General features: G+C 54.7%; 7 protein-coding genes across 7 annotated transcripts; 3 read left to right on the plus strand and 4 right to left on the minus strand.

Moving 5' to 3' along the window:
* Window positions 1-617: 617 nt before the first annotated feature.
* Window positions 618-1,331, minus strand: PHYSODRAFT_303737 (hypothetical protein; the record flags this gene model as incomplete). The annotated part of the gene is made up of 1 exon (XM_009533902.1): window positions 618-1,331. One exon carries the CDS (start codon window positions 1,329-1,331, stop codon window positions 618-620), a length of 714 nt encoding a protein of 237 aa, XP_009532197.1.
* Window positions 1,332-3,860: 2,529 nt separating this feature from the next.
* PHYSODRAFT_250808 (hypothetical protein) lies at window positions 3,861-5,115 on the minus strand (the record flags this gene model as incomplete). The annotated part of the gene is made up of 2 exons (XM_009533903.1): window positions 3,861-4,679; window positions 4,810-5,115. 2 exons carry the CDS (start codon window positions 5,113-5,115, stop codon window positions 3,861-3,863), a joined length of 1,125 nt encoding a protein of 374 aa, XP_009532198.1.
* Window positions 5,116-5,389: 274 nt separating this feature from the next.
* On the plus strand, window positions 5,390-7,658 carry PHYSODRAFT_286888 (hypothetical protein). The gene is made up of 2 exons (XM_009533904.1): window positions 5,390-6,616; window positions 6,699-7,658. Exons 1-2 carry the CDS (start codon window positions 6,099-6,101, stop codon window positions 7,141-7,143), a joined length of 963 nt encoding a protein of 320 aa, XP_009532199.1. The 5' UTR covers window positions 5,390-6,098; the 3' UTR covers window positions 7,144-7,658.
* Window positions 7,659-8,437: 779 nt separating this feature from the next.
* PHYSODRAFT_516419 (hypothetical protein) lies at window positions 8,438-8,989 on the plus strand (the record flags this gene model as incomplete). The annotated part of the gene is made up of 1 exon (XM_009533905.1): window positions 8,438-8,989. The coding sequence occupies one exon, from the start codon at window positions 8,438-8,440 to the stop codon at window positions 8,987-8,989; it is 552 nt and encodes a 183-aa protein (XP_009532200.1).
* Window positions 8,990-12,788: 3,799 nt separating this feature from the next.
* On the plus strand, window positions 12,789-15,165 carry PHYSODRAFT_250536 (hypothetical protein; the record flags this gene model as incomplete). The annotated part of the gene is made up of 6 exons (XM_009533906.1): window positions 12,789-13,435; window positions 13,462-13,654; window positions 13,762-13,982; window positions 14,307-14,427; window positions 14,499-14,657; window positions 14,689-15,165. The coding sequence occupies 6 exons, from the start codon at window positions 12,789-12,791 to the stop codon at window positions 15,163-15,165; spliced, it is 1,818 nt and encodes a 605-aa protein (XP_009532201.1).
* Window positions 15,166-15,628: 463 nt separating this feature from the next.
* Window positions 15,629-16,167, minus strand: PHYSODRAFT_369997 (hypothetical protein; the record flags this gene model as incomplete). Its single annotated transcript, XM_009533907.1, has 2 exons — window positions 15,629-16,015; window positions 16,093-16,167. Coding segments are annotated over 2 exons (462 nt in total), but the record flags the coding sequence as incomplete, so codon positions are not given.
* Window positions 16,168-16,515: 348 nt separating this feature from the next.
* PHYSODRAFT_517010 (hypothetical protein) lies at window positions 16,516-16,761 on the minus strand (the record flags this gene model as incomplete). The annotated part of the gene is made up of 1 exon (XM_009533908.1): window positions 16,516-16,761. The coding sequence occupies one exon, from the start codon at window positions 16,759-16,761 to the stop codon at window positions 16,516-16,518; it is 246 nt and encodes an 81-aa protein (XP_009532203.1).
* Between the last annotated feature and the right edge of the window lie 2,514 nt (window positions 16,762-19,275).

A 19,275-nucleotide genomic window follows, 5' to 3' on the forward strand; every position in this document is an offset into this window, starting at 1 on the left:
ACTCGTTCCCCTGGTTGGTGTACAGCGGGGTACTCACCACTCCAAAGCTTTACTAACCATTCTAAGCAGCTTACTAGGCGTTATTCGAGCTGCTTAATCGAGTTAGTTCATTTATTACGCTTGAAACAGCTCTCCACGAGTTTGTTACCAATCTTACCGATAGGTTTCCGGGTGCGGCTATAATTTTGACCCGACCCAAAGTCTGTTTTTCGTCCATTGCAAAAAAACGGTTACAGCTTTTTCGATTCTGATTGTTGCATCTGTTTTCTATCGACTCTAGACGAATCATAAGCAGCGGTTTGGCGCCGAAAGCACAATTTAAAAAAATAATTTTTGGGGTGCGGTAATAATTTCGGCGCGCACTGTATGTGCAGGTAGATGAGCGCCTAGTTCGCTGCAAGGTTTTAAGGGCGAGTCGGTGTCGTTGGTCCAATCGGGCGGGTTGGTGACGTTGGCCCAGTCGGCGTGGTTGGTCCAGTGGGGGTCGTCGGGCCGGTCGGAGTAGTTGTTGTTTGTGCCAGCGGGATGCCTTGGCCCAGTTGGGTGGTGTGGTCCAGTGGGATTGCTAGGCCCGCTTGGTCCTGTGGGGTTCGTTGGTCGAGCTTGGTCCCTGCGGTTTACCGGGTAGCCGGAGTTGTTGGGCGCGCAGGGGTTGAAGGAGTAGACGGGTTCCTAGGGTGAGAGGGGCCGCCGGGGGTGTAGGGGTTGGCAGCGTTCTCGAAGGCGCCAGGGTTGGACGGGTTGCTGGGGCTCGCGGGGTTGGCCGGACGGTAAGGGTTTCTTGAATGGTTTGCGTTGTGTCTAGCGCTAGACGGGTTGGCGTGGTTCGCCTCGGGACGATCATGACGCTCGGGCTGGCGCGTTGGTGTTGATTGGTAGTAGTCCGGGTGGCGGGCAGGCGCGCTCCAGCTCTCTCGATTTACTGGATAGCCACTGTTGCGGGCCGACTCGGTGTGGCCGCGCAGCTCTGGCTGACGCGCTGGTGTCGAGAGGTACTGCTGCCGGTCGGGAGGCGAACGCGGGGGATGCGTGGCATGGTGGTGCGGTGAATGCAGAGGCATAGAGGTCGAACGGGGTGGATTGGTCGCGCCCTGTCGGTTCCGGTCATGGTCGTGTCCGTGATCGCGCCGCTGCGGCTGGGCCCTCGGCGGAGAGTAGTGCTGCGGGTGGTGGTGGTGGTGGTGGTGCGGCGACGACGGCCTGGCAGCCATCGACTGTGGCACCTCCATTCGTAAGTTCCGCACGACCGACTTCGCCTCCGTGTTAACCGAAATATCGGCTGAGGCAAGGCTCAATAAAGCAGCGACGGCCAATATCGTCACGAGCTTCATGGCGGATGGCGGTGAGAAGCTCTGACTGCTTCAAGATAGAGGGGTACTTGGGCCTTGGACCGAGTTGGTAAATTGAAGAGTGAGATCAGCCTCGGCTTTCTCTTCGTCCGAGAGGATTTTGCTGTTCGTTCGTTGCTAGCTGAGATTTCGACGGGGGGTGGCGCAATGGCTGCTGGTGCATAAAGCGATTGTGCAGTGAAATGGCCTGACGGCGCTGGGAGGTGCCCGTTGGGCGAACAAATCACTCGCTGCAGTCGCCTCCCGCCCCCATCCACTCACTCACCGCGACCCGAAAAGGCAGCTCTGCATGCCGCCGTCAGTTGAGGGCCAAAAGTCTTGACCGAAACCACTTGCCCAGCCTCCGGTTGCTCACGAAACCACCGCTAGGCTGTCTTCAGGAGTTATGTTTGGTTCCAAATAGCACGTACTTGCAAACTGAAGCCGAAGCGAGTTGTAACCGTGCGGTTACATACAAGAGCGGCGCGTAATGAGACTTTCTGGTGGCGAGTCAGTAGCAAATCTGCACACAGCAAGCCTTGTTAGTTGGTGGATACGCGAGAGCACTTCACCGTTCGGACAGACATATTATGAACGGTCCAGTGGCAAGTGTGTGTAGTGCTCGTGAGGACAGGCCACCAATAACAAACCCCCAATGGAGACGCATAAACCCTCGGGGGCGCATCTCGTAGAACTTGCGGTCGGCCACATCAACTACATTGCAAGTTTTCTGTTCTCCCTGCACGGCGGGGTTGGTCATCACGCTGCCCGTCGCTCCAAAGTCCGTCTGGCCGTCGGTGGATAACACAAGTCCACCGCGCCGGCGAGCACCCGACGGGCACGTCGCCCACTTTATTTAGATCTTAGCCTACGACTCACTAACGGCCAAAGCTGCCGTTTCGTTCGTCACTTGCTCGTCTTCAGCACAGCCACTCGGTAGCCGTTCGTCCGTCCAAAGTGCAGCACTCGGGTCACTTGCGTTCTCCAACGCCGATTTAAGAGTGAGCTCTCACGCTGAGCTCTCGGCCGCCCAAAGTCCGTATACTGTACCAAATCCAGCGGGCCCGCGGTCATCGTTTGCGCATTAGGCCGGCCGCCGGAGGTACTCCAAGCTTCCCTCTACGACAGCGTGCCGGCCGTTCGCAGGCCGCGGTCCTCCAGACCAGCTCTCGTCCTCTGCTCGTCCGATTCGTCCATCGTTGCGCACATCATCGGACGCACGCAATTGCAGTCCTCCGCACGTCTTCCGTCCGTTCGTCCACCGTAGCGTGTGCGATCACACGCACACAGCTGCAGCCCTTGGTCACAACTTCCGCCCGTCCGTCCATCGTAGCGAGTGCTGACGGGTGTTCGCACTTGCGGCCCTCGGCCACGGCCGACACTCGCCCGTTCGTCCCGTTCGTAGCGTCCCTCGTGCGTGCAGCTGGTCGCGCCACCTGCCGCCCTGTTACAACATGAAGAGATAGCAGTCGAATTGCTCTAGATATATTATCTGTAGCGACTGAGTGCGCCGTGGCTATCGGTAAAGTGTTGAGGTGCTGTAGTACATGTGGCCTCACCACGCTAACGCATTCATTGAATGAATTTCATTCGACACCTCCGATTCATTGAGGCGGGGCGGAGCGTTAGAGATTGGTTTTAATATCACGTGAGGAGTTACTGACGGAAACGCTGGCACGCCAAGGTAACTGCTCGAGTATATGTTAGTATCGAGTGCTTTCTATCCGCACGGGTAGGAATTCTCTATTACGGCTCTCAGTAGTGAGAGCCCCACTTTTATCACTATCTAGAGGCATCATTATCTAGAATCATTCAAGGGACATGTACCACCAACGGTTAATTGGTGCCGCGTATTGTTTGTCTGAACGGTTAGCTCCTGTCATGTAGCCACCAACTGACAAGTCCACCAATGGTGAGCACATAAATCACTGACGAACTCGGAAAGTCTCGTTACGTGGTCGTGTGTAACCAAGTGGCAACGGCAAGTTGAGATAATAGTCGCGAGAGAGATTCAGGCCTCACTCCTTGTACCCACGAGTTGGAATCGAGCCCTTAGACAACAGCGCAGGAACCCGCTGCATGTAGACTGTGGATATGCAGTATCAGCGGTGGTATCTACCGGTAAGGTAGTGTATGGCTTCTCTTCTAGCGACCCACACGCGCAAACTACGCATCTGACCGACGACATGTACTTTCCAGTGCAACAAGCAGCGCTTATCTAAAGCTTTGACCATGTATGGTGTGTATTGAGTGTAATACAAGCTCATCAAGTGCCAAAATGGCCGACACGTGCCATGTCTGTGCCAACAGACAAGACGCTCGTTTCAAACATCGTTTTGCCGTTCGCAAAGGGGTGCCCCTCTCACCTTCGCCTCATCATGCACAAGTGTGTTCATGCGCATGTACTCCGGTGAGTAGATGCCAAGTGGTGCCGACAGCATTCCGTCGCGGGTCAGATCTAGCCGATCTTGCCTTGAACCCGAAACGCGGTGGTGCTTCTGTATCGTGGGAGACAGCAATCCTGCGCGCAGCTTAAGTTCGTGTATGCGGCTTTGCGATAGCGTCGCCTGCTGCACGAACCACGACGCGCTGAGGTGGAGACCAGTTTGTTGATGTAAACGCCAAGATAGCCGGTGTTACCGCCACCTGCGAGTTCCCCGCGCTCGCAACGTTCACGTTCGGAGCGGGGATACTGTGTGAGCCCCACGCAGATTGATCGTAGACGGTAGGAGCGAGCGCTACAAAGTTCTTGTCCCAGAATCCACAATCGGCGTACTCCGCGACCAGTCCACCTTCTCGGATACGCCGCCGTCTCGGCCTGAGCGCCACCCCATCGTCCATCGCGTAGTCTAGTATATCTCCTCCAAAGTTGAGGTTCACAGAAAAACCATACTGCTGGTTCTCCACGCTGGCGCGAGCGTTCGGGTCCATGATCTGCGCCTCGTAGTCCGACATTGTGCCCGCGTGCGTCCTGGTCTCGAGCATCTGCGCTACGTCCACCTCCACGATCTCGTCCACTTGGTGGGTCACGCACCCGCCCGAGAGCAGCAGCGTGTGAAGCTGCCGTCCAGCGCCACGCCGTACGCGAAGTCGTTGGCCGTCGTCCCGAACTGACAGCAATACACACATGAGGAACACAACACACAACACAAAGACGCATGAGCAAACGCTGACCATCATCACCCACCGACTGGAAGCCGCCAACGCAACAACCTGCCGCATCCAGAGCTTGTCGCCGCTGAGCGAGATCTTGGCCAGCACCACGTCGTGGCCGCCGTATTGGCCGAAGCTGTTGAGCGCGTGGCCGCCTTCGTGCGGGTACCCCCACGTGCAGCCGGCCATGTACAGGTACTGACGATGGTGATGAAAGTTGCTACGTCGGCCTCGTCCGTCCCCCACTGCCCTGCCATTCACCCAGTGTCACTTTAGGCTAGAGTCGTCCAAGGAGCGCTCGAGTGGGTCGGACGACCCACGCACGTACTTGTCTGGTCCAGCCAAGCGAGTCGTCCGCCTTGACTTGAGCCACGAAGATGTCGAGCTGGTCGACGTCGCTACTGTCGAGCGTCTTGGAGCCCGCGAAGTAGAGGTTCCCGTCTGCGTCCTGCGTGCCTCTGCTGTCGATGCGCACGACGGCCGCCGCTTCCGGCTGCTGCCAGTCGAAGTCCTCGTTCGTGGCCATCCACGCCTGCACCTCCTCTGGGGTCAGGTCCGCCGCTGCGACGATGGCTACCGCCACCAGCAGCACGAGGACCGACAAGCCATAGCAGCTGGCCACGAATGCAGACATTGGCACTACTGTAGTGGAGCGGCCTTAAGATTCGTAGAAGTCCTCATTCACGGTCATCCCTGAAGGCACCTCCACCGGGGTCCGCCGCTGCCGCGACGATGGCCAGCAAAAGCCCCAGGCCACAGCAGCTTCTCACCGACGACGGCATCGGCATTGAGGCTGGAGTCGAACGGACGAAGAAGATTCGCTCAGCAAGGGGCACCCGAGCACCGAAAGGCGGGGCGCTAAAGTGGGCAAACAGCAAACGCTTTCACTCGCCTTGCGACCTCAGCGGGCAGGGCCTCCGAAAATAGCATTGTCAATAACATTATTTCAGAAAATAACAATAAATCACGCATTTCGGCGTGTTCAGCCATCTACCGTGATAATTTATTGATGTGCTTTGTGATATTACATAATTTATGACAGTTACCTTTATATAATAATGTTAGCGTTTTACCAGCCATCTTCTCGCTTCCAGTCGTTCAGAAGAACTGGAATCACTGGTTGTCTGCGTTGCTAGTTGCAGCTCATTTGGCAGCGCTCACTTTTCAATTTTCACTTCTCAAGCCTCCAAGACATCATCCAGCATGGTTCGCGCTATCCGCCCCCCTCGCCCTACCTACACGAACTCCCAAGTCTCGGGGTTTTACTTCCGCCCGTGTCGCGACGAGAACGACGAGGTGATTCTCGAGTATTTCCGTTGCCGTTGCGGCACGGTTCGGAAGCAAACCCATAGGAACGGGTACTCCAACCTGATGCAACATATCAGGCGGGAGCACCCTGACAACGAGACCGTCATGTTCGACGCTACGACGGCGGAGACAGGCTCCCTCGTGAACTTCGTCCGCCACTCGGCGCTCAACCTCCACGGCTGGATGGTTTGGATTGTCATGTGCAACCTGCCACTATCTTTTTGTGAGAGCCGAGAAGCTCGGCGGTACGTGTATGCATAAGGTCATTGTGTTTACATTACTACGGAAACTAACAACTTTACTTTATGGATGTTATTCAGCTACTCCAGCCTGGACCCCATCTCGGAGGAAACGCTGCGGGCTGGCATGGACGGGGTCGTCGTCGCCGTCGAGCGTTCGATTGCGTCGGAGCTCCCAGCACGCTTCGGCATCATGCTCGACGGCTGGACACACGCATCTGAGCACTACATCGCCGTGTTCGCGTGCTATGAGGTGAACGGCTGTCCCAAGACAACGCTACTCAGCATGGCCCCGCTGCTGGACGCGCTGGACGACGATCTCTCCGCGCAGGGCCATCTCGAGTTTCTAGCGACCATGCTGCAGCGCGATTACGGCGTACAGCTGGCGCAGTGTCGCTTCCTCGTAGCTGACAACTGCGCCGTAAACCGGCGGCTGGCAACTCTTATGAGTGTGCCGCTTGTTGGTTGCGCAAGCCACCGCCTGAACCTTGCTGTTCAGGCGGACATGGCGTCGCATGAGGAGGACCTGGCTGCTGTGCAGGCGCTCATGGTAAAATTGCGTACTCTCACCCAATCTGCCAAACTACGGTAAGCGCCAATGTGTATGTGTGGTGTGTCAATATGTCTCTAACACAATTTGTATACTTTTGTAAATTGTTTTACAAAATAGGTTGAAAACGCCACTTCGGCCTGTCATTCGCCAGGACACGCGCTGGAGCTCTACGTTCGAGATGGTACGGCGCTACCTCCAGCTCCTCGAGTTTCTTGACGCCGAAGACGACGCCCTCATGGACCTGCTGCCGCCGCCGGCGATGAACAAGCGACTGCGGGCATTGTACCAGGAGCTGTGCGACATCGAGTCGGTCTCGAAGGCCCTTCAAGGCCACGACGTCGACCTGCTGGACGTTCGCGAGTGGTTCGACGAGCTGATCGCTGTCAAGCCACAATATGGGCGCTACATTGGTAAGTTTATAACTGTTGAATTTGTGTTCAATATTTTCACTAATAATTGTATAATGGTTTTTATTTTGCAGGGCCTCGGGCCAACATTGTGCACAACCCAGATTTTGAGGCTGGGTGTGTACGCGTTCTCCGCGGGAAGGCGCAGCGGCTGACGCGTGCTGAAAAGGCCGCTTTGCAGCCCTTCGAAGCTGCCAGACCGGACGACGCGGCCGCGAGTGAAGAGGAGGAGGATCCAGCCGCGTCGTTCGTGGAGCGTCTTCGGAAGCGCCGGCGGCTTGCACAGGACCGTGTCAAGTATGAGCAGCTGAAGAGCATCCCACCCACGTCGAACGTGGTGGAACGATTCTTCAGCATTGCTCGGGTGACGTTTGGTCATCAACGACACGGCCTGCTGCCACGCACGCTTGAGACGATTTTATTTCTCCGCCAGAATCGGTCGTACTGGGATGCAACGACTGTGGACAATTTGAGCTAGATGATAAGCTAACTGGTGTCTTGTTAATAGACTTCAGGCTTTTCATAATGGCATTATTTATTGTGGTACGTTGGGGGCAACGCCATAATGTACTGTTGTATTGGTAGGAGCGTCAGGGGATAATTTATTCAGCAACGCCCAACCTACTAAATAAAAATGCCATATTCGGAGGCCCTGTCAGCGGGGCGCGTTGGCGGTGTTGGCGGCCTGAGGTTTCACTGTGGAGGGAGGCGGTCGCTGCGGGTCTGCTGTTCCGGCTCCGCAGAAGGCGCAAGTGGCGCTGAAGATGCGACGGCGCGGCCTTCACTCCGGACGTCGAGGCGGACGCTCTGCTGCTGCACCGCGGGGGTAGCAAGCACACCAGTAGCAGTAGCAACAGCAACAGTGGAGCCATCAAGCCGAGGTGCACTGGTGCACGCGCAGCCTGGTCCCCCAACTCGTAACACCAGCAGCCATGGCGTATGGAATGGTGTCGCCCGGGACACTCATCTGCAAGGGGCGGCGCCAACGCGACGTGGCCCCACTTGGCTTTCACCTCCCCTCGGACTGGAATAGCAAGCAGCACCTCTCCTTATTGAATGTTGGCGTGTCACAACAACGATTGTGATTGGCTAAGAATTGAATCCGACCTAAAAGGCCCCTACATGGAATATATTCGGTACAGCATACATACATGTACTAAATTGCGGTACCAGATTGAAAATCGTTTGTCACGATACGCGCGGGCAACTTCTCAGCTCGCGAAGTTGCCCCACGATCGCTTTCTTTAAAAACAAAACAAGCATGCTTCTTGGATTACTTGTGTTAACAATGAAGCCTTCGAAAAGTATGTGCAGGGAGGTGTAGCACTGAGGTCTTAAGATACCGGGTTGCTCGGGTTGCTTGGTCCGCTGGGTTGCTCGGTCCACTGGGATTGCTTGGTCCACTGGGGTTACGAGGTCCACTGGGGTTACTTGGTCCACTCGGGTTCGATGGACCGCTGGGGTTGCTGGGGTTGCTCGGTCCACTCGGGTTGCTTGGTCCACTGGGGTTGCGAGGTCCGCTGGGGTTACGAGGTCCGCTGGGGTTACGAGGTCCACTGGGATTCGCCGGTCCGCTGGGATTCGACGGTCCGCTTGCGTTTGAGGGTCCACTCGGGTTGCTTGGTCCACTGGGGTTGCTCGGTCCACTGGGATTGCTTGGTCCACTGGGGTTACGAGGGCCACTGGGGTTACTTGGTCCACTCTGGTTCGATGGACCGCTGGGGTTGCTGGGGTTGCTCGGTCCACTGGGATTGCTTGGTCCACTGGGGTTACGAGGTCCACTGGGGTTACTTGGTCCACTCTGGTTCGATGGACCGCTGGGGTTGCTGGGGTTGCTCGGTCCACTGGGATTGCTTGGTCCACTGGGGTTGCGAGGTCCGCTGGGGTTACGAGGTCCACTGGGATTCGCCGGTCCGCTGGGATTCGACGGTCCGCTTGGGTTTGAGGGTCCACTCGGGTTGCTTGGTCCGCTTGGGTTACGGGAACCGCTTGGGTTGCTAGGTCCACTGGGGTTGCTCGGTCCGCTTGGGTTTCTGGGGCCGCTGGGGTTTGAGGATCCACTTGGGTGTGAGGGTCCACTCGGGTTGCTTGGACCCTTTGGGTTGCCGAAGTTGTAGGGGTGACCGGCAGTCTCAAAACTACCACGGTTGGATGGACGGAAGGGGTTGCTGGGATTGCCTAAGCTACCGTGGTTCGGCGGGTTTCCAGGCGAGCGGCGAGGCGTGGTTGTGCTCCCGTGGTTCCTGGCACCGTCGCGGAACGACTCAGGGTGATCGCGCCACTGCGGCTGAGGAACTGGCACCGAGGAATACCCCAAATGGTGAGGCGACCGGGGTCGCGCACTAGTGCCTGATGCCACATAACCACCATTCGCGGAACGACTCAGGGTGATTGCGCCACTGCGGCTGAGGAGCTGGCACCGAGGAATACCCCGAATGTTGAGGCGACCGGGGTCGCGCACTAGTGCCTGATGCCACATAACCACCATCGCGGAATGACTCGGGGTGATCGCGCCGCTCTGGCTGACGCACTGGCGTCGGCTGCTGGCGCGGAGGCTGCGGTAGCTCCATGGTATGGTAGTGCGGCGGCGGTGATTGCCAGCGGCGAGGTGGCTGCGTGGCATGGTGGTGGTGCGGTGGCTTCGGAGTCGAACGGGGTCGTCCGTTCCTGTCATGGTCATGTCCGCGATCGCGTCGTTGCGGCTGGGCCCTCGGTGGAGAGTATTGCTGCGGGTGGTGTGGTGGTGCGGTGACGACGGCCTGGTAGCCATCGACGGCGGCACCTCCACTCGCAAGTTCCGCACGACAGACTTCGCCTCCGTATTAGCCGAAACGTCGGCCGAGGCAAGGCTCATGAAAGCAGCGATGGTCAATATGGTCACGAGCTTCATGGCGGGTGGTGGAGGGAAGCTCTGGCTGCTTCGGGGTAGAGGGGTACTTGGGCCTTGGACCGAGTTGGTAAATTGAAGAGTGAGATTAGCGTCGGCCTTCTGTTGTCCGAGAGGCTTTTACTGTTCGTTCATTGCAAACAGTCCGGCCGGGGTCGGCCCGCTGGCTGGTAGTGCTGGAAGCGGTTGTGCAGCGAAATGGCCCCAGTACGGTGCTCGAGCGTCTGTTAGTCTGATAGCGAATCAGCCCGCCTCCACCCACCCGAACTCGAGAGGAAGCTCAGTCTGCACACCCTCAACATACCGAAACGGATTAGCGAGTCCGTGTACGCCTTCGGTCGGTCACAAAACCACCGCTAGCTTCGGCCGCGACTGTCTTCAGGAGTTGCGCTTGTATGGGTGCATGGTTTCAACTAACGCGTATTTACCGAGCAGTTACCGTGGGGTTACACACGAGAGTGGTGCGTAATGAGACTTTCCGGGCGGTGAGTTAGTGGCATATTGCGCACGCCGAGACCATTGGTGGCCTTGTCAGTTGGTGGATACGCGGGAGCAACTAACCGTTGGGACAGACAAATTACGAACGGGTCCGGTGGCTGCTGTGTGCCGAGTTCGTGAGGACAGGCCATCAACTAACAAGTACTCAAAGAGCTAACGTTGGGGCTGTTAGCGTTCGCGGCTAAGTGCGAGGTGGCTGTCTTGGGATGCCGACCTTTTCGGACGTCGGGAGTTGTTGCGCTCTTTCGTGATTGAAATGCAGGACAGATACTGTAAAAACTGCAATTATGCCACCTCCCTTTAATAGTGGACGCCTACCAAAAGTGTTCTAATCACCAGGCTTCGTCAAACTAGGATATCCGTCCTAGTGCCTATATTACCTTAATGAAGGAAGGCTGGGGACCCTTAATATAGGATGGATCTCTACTCGATACTTAATGAAGCGGATGAAGCCTAATCAACGACTGCGCTGTGCGCTACTTTCACTACAGTGGCTACAGTAATTAGTCTGGGCTCAAAATTAGTCTGGCTTCAAATTAGTCTGGGCCAGACTAATTCGTGTCGAGCAAAAATGGACGTCTTCATTATCAGTCTGGCTAAAAATGTTCATAATTAGTCTGACGTGGTGACCACGATTCTAGTCCACCCCCACCTACTTTAAGGCACCGCATGCTGAAAAACGCCTTTGACTGCAGCCAATTTACTAGATCTCGTACAATATCTGCAAGATATAATAGATACCTGGGTATCCAACCCATATATCAGCCTTCTCTAACCATTAGAGAAGCACCATCTGTGACGATTTAGTCTTGATTTCTCTTCAAAGCCACGATAAAGTATAGCTACACTATAAAAATACTAAAACAAATACGTATAAACACATCATTTCACAAAAATAATGGGTTTCTTACTGGAAAACGGACATTTTTAGATATTCATAATTAATCTGAATTCAAAATTAGTCTGTCACTGTTGGGGCCAGACTAAAAATTGTGAGCGATCAAAAATCTGGTATTCAGATTTAGTCTGGGCCAGACTAATTACTGTAGGCACAATATAAGCTCCAAGTACTGCGAAGCATGTAGCTCGTCTTCTGGCGAGAAATCGGTGAGTTGACCCCAATGCTCGCTCTTCATGCGTTTCAGGATCGAGATCTCCCCATGTCTCGGTTGTTTTGAGCCTAGATAGGCGGTCGACATTGTTTCCAAACCTTCGATCGACTTGATACTCTTCCTTCAAGCTACGATGCTGGGCCCAAATTTTCCCTACCACCGAATCGCCGTACTGACTGGTAAATCGGTCTTCATGCCTGTTAAATGACTCGGCAAACGCGCCATGAGTGATTCTTTACGAGTCGCCATGGCGTATACTGTGTCCTGGGCGGACAACGTAATGCCCAGGACCCCGTCAATAGATCCTTGTTCAGCATCACGAACTACGAGAACCAAGCCAAATTGTCTCGCATCTCTTAAAGTTCACTCGAAAACAATGACGCCTTACACTCAGTCTTCACCTCACTTAAGCATCAGGGCGGTTCTGGAGCGTTGTCACTAGCTTATTGCGGGCCGAGTACAGTACTGCTCGGATAGAGTGACATGTTTGTACTGCAGTTACTCAAATCATAACTTGGCTGGCCGCGCGAGATCCGTGACCACAGACAAACTATCCACCTCAAACTGATCGAAAGCGAGCAACCCTTTTCTTTTCGCAGCGCAACCGATTTTAATAGTTGCGCTTGAGTGTCAAAAACTCGCAGGAGTCATAGATAGAGTCCCACCGGGTTTCAGCATAGTGAAGACAGCTCCCTACACTACGTTTGGTAGACACGTGCGTTCACGTGAAAGACATCTCTGAACCTAGGATCGTGCGAAAGTCACAACAAAGCTGTCTAAAACCAAGAGCAATTGGTTCATGGCCAGGTATAGTTCATAACGGAAGCCCCAATACAGTCTAGATCACTACAATTAGTATGTAGCCATCCTGTTAATACAGGACGCTGGCAGAGCCTTACTTTTGGAAGTGCGCCCAATTTATGTTCCTCCATCCTAGTTTGACGATGCCTGCTAATCACCCGCCATATCTGCAGCAGATATGGCGGGGCATAACGCAAAATAAATCTCGTGAGGCGTAAAAATCATCTCAATAAACAGACCTACCCCTAGACTTATGCAGTGAACCCATCTTAATCGTTGATCTTGAAGTTTGTATAGTCTATGCCGACCATCACTCTAGCTGTTGAAGCTGTCATATATCTTAGCATATCTCATGTTGCGCCCCTCGCCTTCGGCTGCTCACTTTTGAAAATCGTCAGCTGAGCAACAAGCCGCGTTGCCCCTACAACGAAAGGTACGCGCCTGTGCACGCATGCGTGTATTTGTTCAGTTATACTAACTGCTTTCTCTACTGCTAGTAACTATGGCCCGCTCAACTACCTACTGGCGCGTCCGCTGCATCCAGGACTCGAGCGACGAGGAGAACACCCCGCCGAACGTGGTGGCCCAAGGCAGCGTCCGCGGCGAGGGGAGGAATCACCGGCCCAGCGCGAAGAAGACGACGCCCGCGGAGAGCGACAGCTCGACGGGGACCGCGACTCCGCCGTGGGTGGCCCCGCAGCATGGCCTCCGCGTGCCTAAGGCGGACACGAACCCAGCCCCGCCCGAGACGACGACAGACGCCGCCTCGTCGACGCCGCCGCCCATGCGAAACCCGTGCAGCCCCACGACGTCATCTCCGGTCCTGATGGAGACGCCGCCGTCGCCACCCCCGCCGCGCACACGACCAAGGCCCCCGCTTCGAGAGCGTCGCAGCGCCCGCCAGGAGCGCCGAGCTGCTGCTGGTCCGTACGCACGCCGCCGTGAACAGCTGCAGCCTCCGGCTTCGCCGACGGTGAACCCGAGCGGCCTGATGCGAACGAGTCCAGCCCCTGCTGTTCGCGCGGAGCCTCGTGTCCCCCGTCCACGCGACCGACTCGTCCCGGCGCAGTGGCCATTTCGCGTGGCTCACCTCCGTGAGCAATTCAACCCGCTCGGCACGGTCTTCCCTGCAGTGCCCCACTTCGGCTGGTGTGACTGCTCGTCTTCGTGCCGAGTGAGGAGCTGCCGCAACTCGTTGATGCAGTTGTACTGCAATCGGAAGTGCTGTCCGTACGAGGGCATGTGCGGGAACGGACTGTTGGAGTCGACGAAGAGAGGAACGCGCGAACGCGGCAGCTGTCTGTGGTGGCCACCGACGACATTGAGAGCGGCGAGGTGTTGGGCCAGTACTTGGGCGAGCTCGAGCACGTGAGCGTCGCGCCCGAGAACCGTCCGCGCAACGAGGGCTATCGCCTCGTCATGAGGCAGAGACCAGAGACGCCCAGCCACCCATCCGCGTTGCAATCAACGCCCAGCACCTGGGGGGACTGATGCGGTTTGTTAACCACTCGTGCGAGCCGGTGGCTACGTTCCACGAGGTGGCAAATGGGCGGCGAACGACGGTCGTGGTGGCTACGACGGAAGACGTGCTCCAAGGGCAAGAGATCACGGTTGACTACGGGGACGACTTGTGGTTTGTCTGTCGCTGCGGCAGCGAATCGTGCCGCCACCGCGCGATCCAGGACCAGCGCGACCCGTAGGTGGAATGCAGAGAAGGTGTAGCAAGTGATGAGGAGAGATGTGTTGCATAGGTAAGCGTACTGTGATGAGCATGTGCAAGAAATCCATGAATCTGACAAGCATGTTTGATGTTGAAGTTGACTGTTATTGCTAGAAAATGGAACTTTTGTCTTCAACGTCGATTGCCTAGAGCCTTGTTTGGCGCCAAAACGAACGGTGGCCTGGACGTGAGTCTGCCGTGGTCATCGCGCGCGCGCGGTTTGAGCGCGAACTCGCGCACTGTGTTGGCTCTTCATTGGTGGTGGTGCGTCGAGGGGCAATTATCTGTGGTGTTGCTTAGGCGGCCGCTGACAGTGCAGCGGCTCCTTGCGATGTCATTCCTGCTTTTAACAAGCACCGCCCAAGTCCTCCGCTTCGAGCACAACTACTCCCCACCCCCAAGCCCTCCACCGCCGTTCCCGGTACGCTGCTAATGCTGCTTTGCATGCATTGACTACGTCGTTACACTCACACGCTCGTATGGGTTCTGTAGATGGCTAAACTTACTGGAAGCTCTAACTACAAGGTGAACGAGGTTCGCCGCCTCCTGGTTCTCGTCGCCAAGTACCTCCCGCTTGGGCAGGACAAGTGGGAGCGCCTCGCGAGTCACTTCAACGCCAACCGCGGCCGTGGCGTCGCCGAGCGCGACTACGTAAGAGGGCGCTCGCACGCGTGACCAGCAGGAAGCACAGCGCTACCCGAAACTTGCTAACTCCTCCAATAGGCTAGGAGGGGGAAACCTGGCCGACTTCCGCGACACAGTCGGCCGCAAGCGTGCGTACGAGGAGCTGACCGAAGCCAGCTACGCGAAGGCAAAGCGTGCCCGGGCTGCCAAAGCGACAACGGCGCTGAAGAAACGGCTGAGCGACCTCGAGAGGTCAGCCAGCAGGATGGGAGGCAACCTCTTCGAGATGATGCTGGTGATGCGCGAGGAGAACGAACGCAAGGCCGAGGCCCGACGCATGGAGGAAGAGCAGCGCCGCCGAGACGAGCTCGCCGCTCGTGAAGCGCGTTACCTCGCGGACAAAGCGGAAGCGGTGGAGCGGCGGCGCCAGGAGAAGGTCGAGATCGAGGAGCGTGCGCGTCGCGACAAAGAGGAGGCCCGTGCCCGCACCCAGGAGCTGATGCTGCTGATCGGCGCGCTGACGAAGAAGGACTGATCCACGCGCAGATGCAGAGGGTGCAGAGAAGTCAAAAGCAAGAGGGGTAGTTCATTTGTACCGTCTACATGTCCAAAGTAACCCTTGTTAGCAAAACGTCAACAGCGACAACAGCTAATCTCAATCAAGACATGACTATCACCTCGATATCAATTGGTTTCATGCATGCAAATTAGGTCTCGGCACTTTGCGGTGCCCAAGTCAACAGAGAGAAGAGAGAAGGAATACAAGATCTTTGATGAATATCCATGTTATTTACTCAAAGTCAAAGCTACAGCTTGTACAGACACAAGCGTTCGTCATACTGCGGCATCGCCATGTCGTTAGTGAAGGTGGTGCGAATCTCAGAGATTCCGACGGTGCGGACGCGGATGTTGGTCATGCGGAACATGTTGTTCAGCCTCACACCTCGTAGCTGCTGATCGTAGGGTATGGGTAGGTTTACACGGCTGTAGACCTTTTGAATGCTCCCCATGCCCCACTCTGCAGCCTGCCTCACTGAGGCGATCGCGTTGTGCAGCGTGCGCGCCGAGCTGCGCAACGAGGACAAGATCCTGTCCAAGTCGCCGTCCTTGAGGGGCGTGAGGATTCGGCCGGTCATGGCCGTGGAGCACGGGAAGGCCGAGTCGGAGACGACGTTCAGGCGCTTATCCGGGCAGAATTTCGGGCCCGTCAGCTCCATGCGGAACTCGAGCGACGTGTCGGAGTCGTTCCACGACCCCGGGCAATTATGCTTGCACCAGATGATGCAGCCGTCGGCTGCGAAACAGATCGTCCCGGTCACGAAGCCTGAGTGCAGCCATCCGTTGTACATTGCGTTTTGTTGATCGGCGCTAGATGGTTGCTGCACCTGTACAGTACGTCAAGAATAATGTTAGCAAACAGGTAACCAAACTAATAAAACACACTTACAGTGTTCATACGTACGCGGAAGTTTTTGCCGTCTGTGAAGCCAAATGTATGCTTCAGTAGCGGCTCCCGTGCCTCCATCAGCTTGGCCAGCTGCGTCTGACGAGAAGGCGAAGGCCATGAGATGCGCGCGGGTGCGTAGCCATCCAACGCCTTAGCAAGGGCCTCCTCCGCTCTTTTCAACGTTCTCGATAACGTGCTGGGTGGCACTCCAAAGAGCATGCACAAAGTGCTCTGCTCCATGGAGCCCACGTAGAAGCATAGGACGAGGCCAAGTGCCTGGTGGTGATAGCGTAGCTTAGGAGGGCGGCCCTTTGTCGACGGCTTTGGAATGTAATAGAAGCTACAAAAGCGGCTGAGAAGCTGGTGGAAGGCGGTCCTGCGCATGCATGCATCAAATAGAGTCAATTCTGAGAAAACAATGCGCGCGTCATTCATACCTTACCTTGTTAGGCTAGTTGCGTTTAGGACGTTGCGGTCGTGGCCGCTGGTGTACAAGGCCATCCACGCGGCCTCGCAGGGCGTGTCGAGGCACTGCGAGGTCAGGTAGTGGCGCGTGCGCACCGCAAAGCGCCACGCCTCCTCCACCAACGCGTCGTGCACGTCACGGCGGGCCTCGTGCAGCTTCGCGTTGTGCTGCAGGTACACCTCGCACAGCAGCAGCATCGTGTCCTCTTCCTCGCTCATCTCGTCCGCTCTTGCGTAGCTCCCCACCCGACGTGAAATGGCGAACTTCAAGCGGGGGCGAAATCTGGAAGGATTGCGCATGTTTTAGTGTCCTAGACTAAGTGCCCGGATACAAATGCCATTGAATCGTATCAGTGGCCGAAGGGGACTAAATAGAACGATCGGAGATGCCCTTAAATGTCTTTTGTGGTGGAGCAAATTTAGGATAAGCCGACGTACTCGGAAATAAGAACCGCCATATCTGCTGCAGATATGGCGGGTAATTAGAACACTTTTGGTAGGCGTCCAGTGCCCCACCCCATGAAATTTGACGTCTTTGGCTGGGGACTTGCGATAGTGCCGCACCCTCAAATAGAGCCCCACCCCAACCTTTTATTTGAAAATTGAGTTGATTCTGAGTTTTTCCTCATAAATTCCAAATATTTCACATCATAATCTTAAGGTTTGTATGTCGACTTACCAATGGCAGTGATTACTGTCAAATTTATTCTGTAAATAGGTTTTTAACGCTAGTTGTTTTTGGCTCCCCACTCCCTTTAATAGTTCCCCCCTTGTAATAATGTCCTAGGTTGGCAGGGGGGTACTGCTGCAATACCCCACGGGGCATAATTAAGTTTTTACAGTATATCGAATAAGTAGGTGTGAAATAAAAAAATCAATGGAGCAATTCCCACACCGTTTTGAATCCTAGATCTACATATATTGCAACTCTGTGATTGGTCGCCAAGATTTAATTCCGCCCTTTCTTCGCATTTGCGAGAAAATGTATAAATCGCAGTTCGAAGAACTGTCGATTGGGGAAGGTTTTTGGATGATATCGAACGACATTCACGCTACATTCGTCACTTCTCCCCCGTGCGGATGACATCAAACAACATTCACACAACATGATACAGCACTCGATCGAATCGGCCTGAATGACACTTACAGGTTTTGATGGATGCCTATTCGCCTCGGAGCTTTTTTTCCTTCTACTGTAGATTGATGTCAGATGCCATCAGAGGAAGTGGGGCTCCATCATAAACATCAGACTACTACGACGAACAACGTATTGTGTCTTAGCAAGCATTGTATTCTTTCGATCAATATGAGGCATCGGTGCTAATGATGCTAACCTTGGACACAACTGGTGCAACATCACTGCATCATATTATACTTACTACTGTACATGCAGCTTCAAAGTACTCAACATAGTACTTACTGATTCCATTAGCGGTAAAGTTATCGATTCGATCTGTTATGCGTCATAACTTATACTCTCCTCTTTCAGACACAGATTTTCTTGTGCATGCATAGTTTCTGAGAGAGAGAGAGAGAGAGAGAGAGAGAGAGAAAATCGTGTAGTCAGCTGAGTTTGCCGTGCCATAAACTGTCGGCGGGCTGATATTGTGTGAATCCCCACACTCGTTGGAATTAATCCGGATGGATAGATAAAATATTCCACTAAAGCCTTGCAAAAAACTACTTAAAGTTCTAGGTTGTGCGATCCAAGATGGGAAGTATAGCTCGATTTTTTTTTCGTTCAACATAGTTTTTTTAATCCAAACCCAACTCTTCCCCCCGGCAATGCGGTGACGACCTATACGGTGGCGAACGAGTTCATTCAGCGGAGACTCAAAAAGAGCTGCACCTGGTGGTACGTCTTCTCCGGAAAAAAGGCTAAAAGCTAGCTGCAGTAGCTTAGGCATTTATCTACGAAGACTTGGATGATTTAAGCTTGTCTTGTGTGAGGCTACAATGCGACCCGCAGAGATCCACCGAACTGGTGGTGTAGAATGATCTACTACTTGATCCTGTTCTTGTCAAAACGAGTTCAAAGTACAATCTCCAACTATAGTAACTTCAGTATAGGGATTTGTACTCCGGCATAACCAGCTCGGCTTACCATTTCTCATAACAATGTTGATCGGCTCAATACAACGATACAATCAAACAGGATGGCGTATCAACTTTTTTAAACAGTGAAAGCGTGGCATGGGGAAGAACGAATTCCTTCGTGAGCTTCTGGATCAAGTCTTGGACGTCACTGATGGAATCCCTGCAAAGCATGTACCATGCAGCAGCATTTCCCCTGAAATTGGCGTCATCATGGCAATGATGCGCTTACTCTGATTCTCATCTTGCCAATCAATGTTCTTCGCCTCAAAGTAATGAACAACTTGGTCGAAATACAACTCAACCGAGTCGCCCATGTTGCCATAGAAGCGAGGTAGGCTTATGCCCTCAACTTTGACTTCCTTGCGTTGCGAAGTCAAAACGTCGATTAGTGCTTGTTGCTTCTGCACGATTTCGACCACAGACTGGGTCAGACGGTCAGCAGACCATCCACCAGGATTCAACGAAGTCATGATAGTGTAACTTGAGCGAAAAGCTGATTAAAGTTACGCTACGAATGCAAGCTACTAGCTACTAGAACTAGAGCTACGATGACACTGTCAACAACTACGCGAAACGCGCGCGCTTGATGCTGATGATGCGATCAACGAAGGCACGAACTTCGTTGTCGATACGGTT

This window comes from Phytophthora sojae (genome assembly GCF_000149755.1).
Source record: "Phytophthora sojae unplaced genomic scaffold PHYSOscaffold_7, whole genome shotgun sequence".
NCBI lineage: Eukaryota > Oomycota > Peronosporomycetes > Peronosporales > Peronosporaceae > Phytophthora > Phytophthora sojae.